This window comes from Dinoponera quadriceps, unplaced genomic scaffold (assembly GCF_001313825.1).
Source record: "Dinoponera quadriceps isolate SergipeBrazil2010 unplaced genomic scaffold, ASM131382v1 scaffold8600, whole genome shotgun sequence".
NCBI classification, from domain to species: domain Eukaryota; kingdom Metazoa; phylum Arthropoda; class Insecta; order Hymenoptera; family Formicidae; genus Dinoponera; species Dinoponera quadriceps.
Window position 1 is genome coordinate 1 of NW_014562406.1, and position 1,536 is coordinate 1,536.

The 1,536-nt window shown below is 39.9% G+C and overlaps 1 protein-coding gene across 1 annotated transcript in view; it reads left to right on the plus strand.

The window, feature by feature from the left end:
- Positions 1–6: 6 nt before the first annotated feature.
- The window catches only part of LOC106751096 (V-type proton ATPase subunit H-like), a 1,963-nt gene continuing 433 nt past the window's right edge, over positions 7–1,536 (plus strand). The window contains exons 1-2 of the mRNA XM_014631878.1: positions 7–452; positions 1,125–1,238. Of these exons, the coding sequence (XP_014487364.1) occupies positions 100–452; positions 1,125–1,137 (366 nt within the window). The 5' untranslated portion in view covers positions 7–99 and the 3' untranslated portion in view covers positions 1,138–1,238. The remainder of the gene's footprint in view (positions 453–1,124; positions 1,239–1,536) is intronic.

The window sequence follows — 1,536 nt, forward strand, 5'->3', positions numbered from 1 at the left end:
ACACGGCGGGATCATTTCATTTGCTCGTTCTTCATCTATTGACAGAACTTGATCGAGAAAGTTGAAGACGGACAGGTCGCCAAAGAGCACTGCATCGCCATGGTGCAGTGTAAAGTGCTGAAGCAGCTGTCGATCTTGAGCCAACGGAAATTCGACGACGAGGACATCACCGCCGACATCGAGTTCCTCAACGACAAGCTGCAGGCGTCCGTGCAAGACCTGAGCTCGTTCGACGAGTACTCGACGGAGGTCAAGTCCGGCCGTCTGGAATGGTCCCCCGTTCACAAGTCCGGCAAATTCTGGCGCGAAAACGCCAGTCGTCTCAACGAGAAGAACTACGAGCTCCTGCGGATCCTTATCCATCTGTTGGACACCAGCAAGGACCCACTCGTCCTTAGTGTGGCTAGTTTCGACATAGGCGAATATGTGCGCCATTACCCACGCGGCAAACAGTACGTTAATCTCTGCGAGCATTTAGTAAAAGTACCAATGCCTGAATCTGTACCTAACTCTGGATATTCTTTCTTTTGGTCTTTAAATACGAATATTTAAACTTTTAACATAGAATATATGTATATATATATTAGATATACGCAAGTATTTTATATTTAAAGATTAAATATTTATATTTGAAGACTAAAACAAGAATGTCCACAGTTAGGTATTTAATTAGATGTTCACGCATTAGTACTTTTACCTTATTACAACCATTTATTGAGTGCTTGGTGGTTTTCAGATTTAGTTTTGATCAGGATTGGGGTAAAGTAATTTAAGTTAGGAGTTTGTTATGAGACTATATATATATATATATATATTATTTTGCATAATTGAAATTTAATTTTAATAAGTTAATTTTAACTCTAATTTTAATTAATTTTTGTTTAGGTTACTTTTCATTAAATTAATGTATACGCCACTTCTAACTTCAAAAAAGAAGTTAGTTTATCCAACCCTGGTTTTGATATAATATATACTTTCGAATTTGATCAAGATCTAAAGAAATCAATAAAGTCTGAAAGCTCACTGAACGCTTAGTGGGCGGCTGTAGTGCTGAATATACCCTCTATGCGAGGGAAAACGTTTACTTCTGTTCTGATTGATTAAAATCATGCGTCTTGTTTCAGTATAATCGAATAACTTGGCGGCAAACAACGTGTGATGCAGCTTCTCGGACATGAGGACCCTAACGTCAGATACGAGGCTCTCCTCGCGGTTCAAAAGCTCATGGTACATAATTGGTGAGTATCATGAAAATTACCCCCNAGATCTAAAGAAATCAATAAAGTCTGAAAGCTCACTGAACGCTTAGTGGGCGGCTGTAGTGCTGAATATACCCTCTATGCGAGGGAAAGCGTTTACTTCTGTACTGATTGATTAAAATCATGCGTCTTGTTTCAGTATAATCGAATAACTTGGCGGCAAACAACGTGTGATGCAGCTTCTCGGACATGAGGACCCTAACGTCAGATACGAGGCTCTCCTCGCGGTTCAAAAGCTCATGGTACATAATTGGTGAGTATCATGAAAATTACCCCC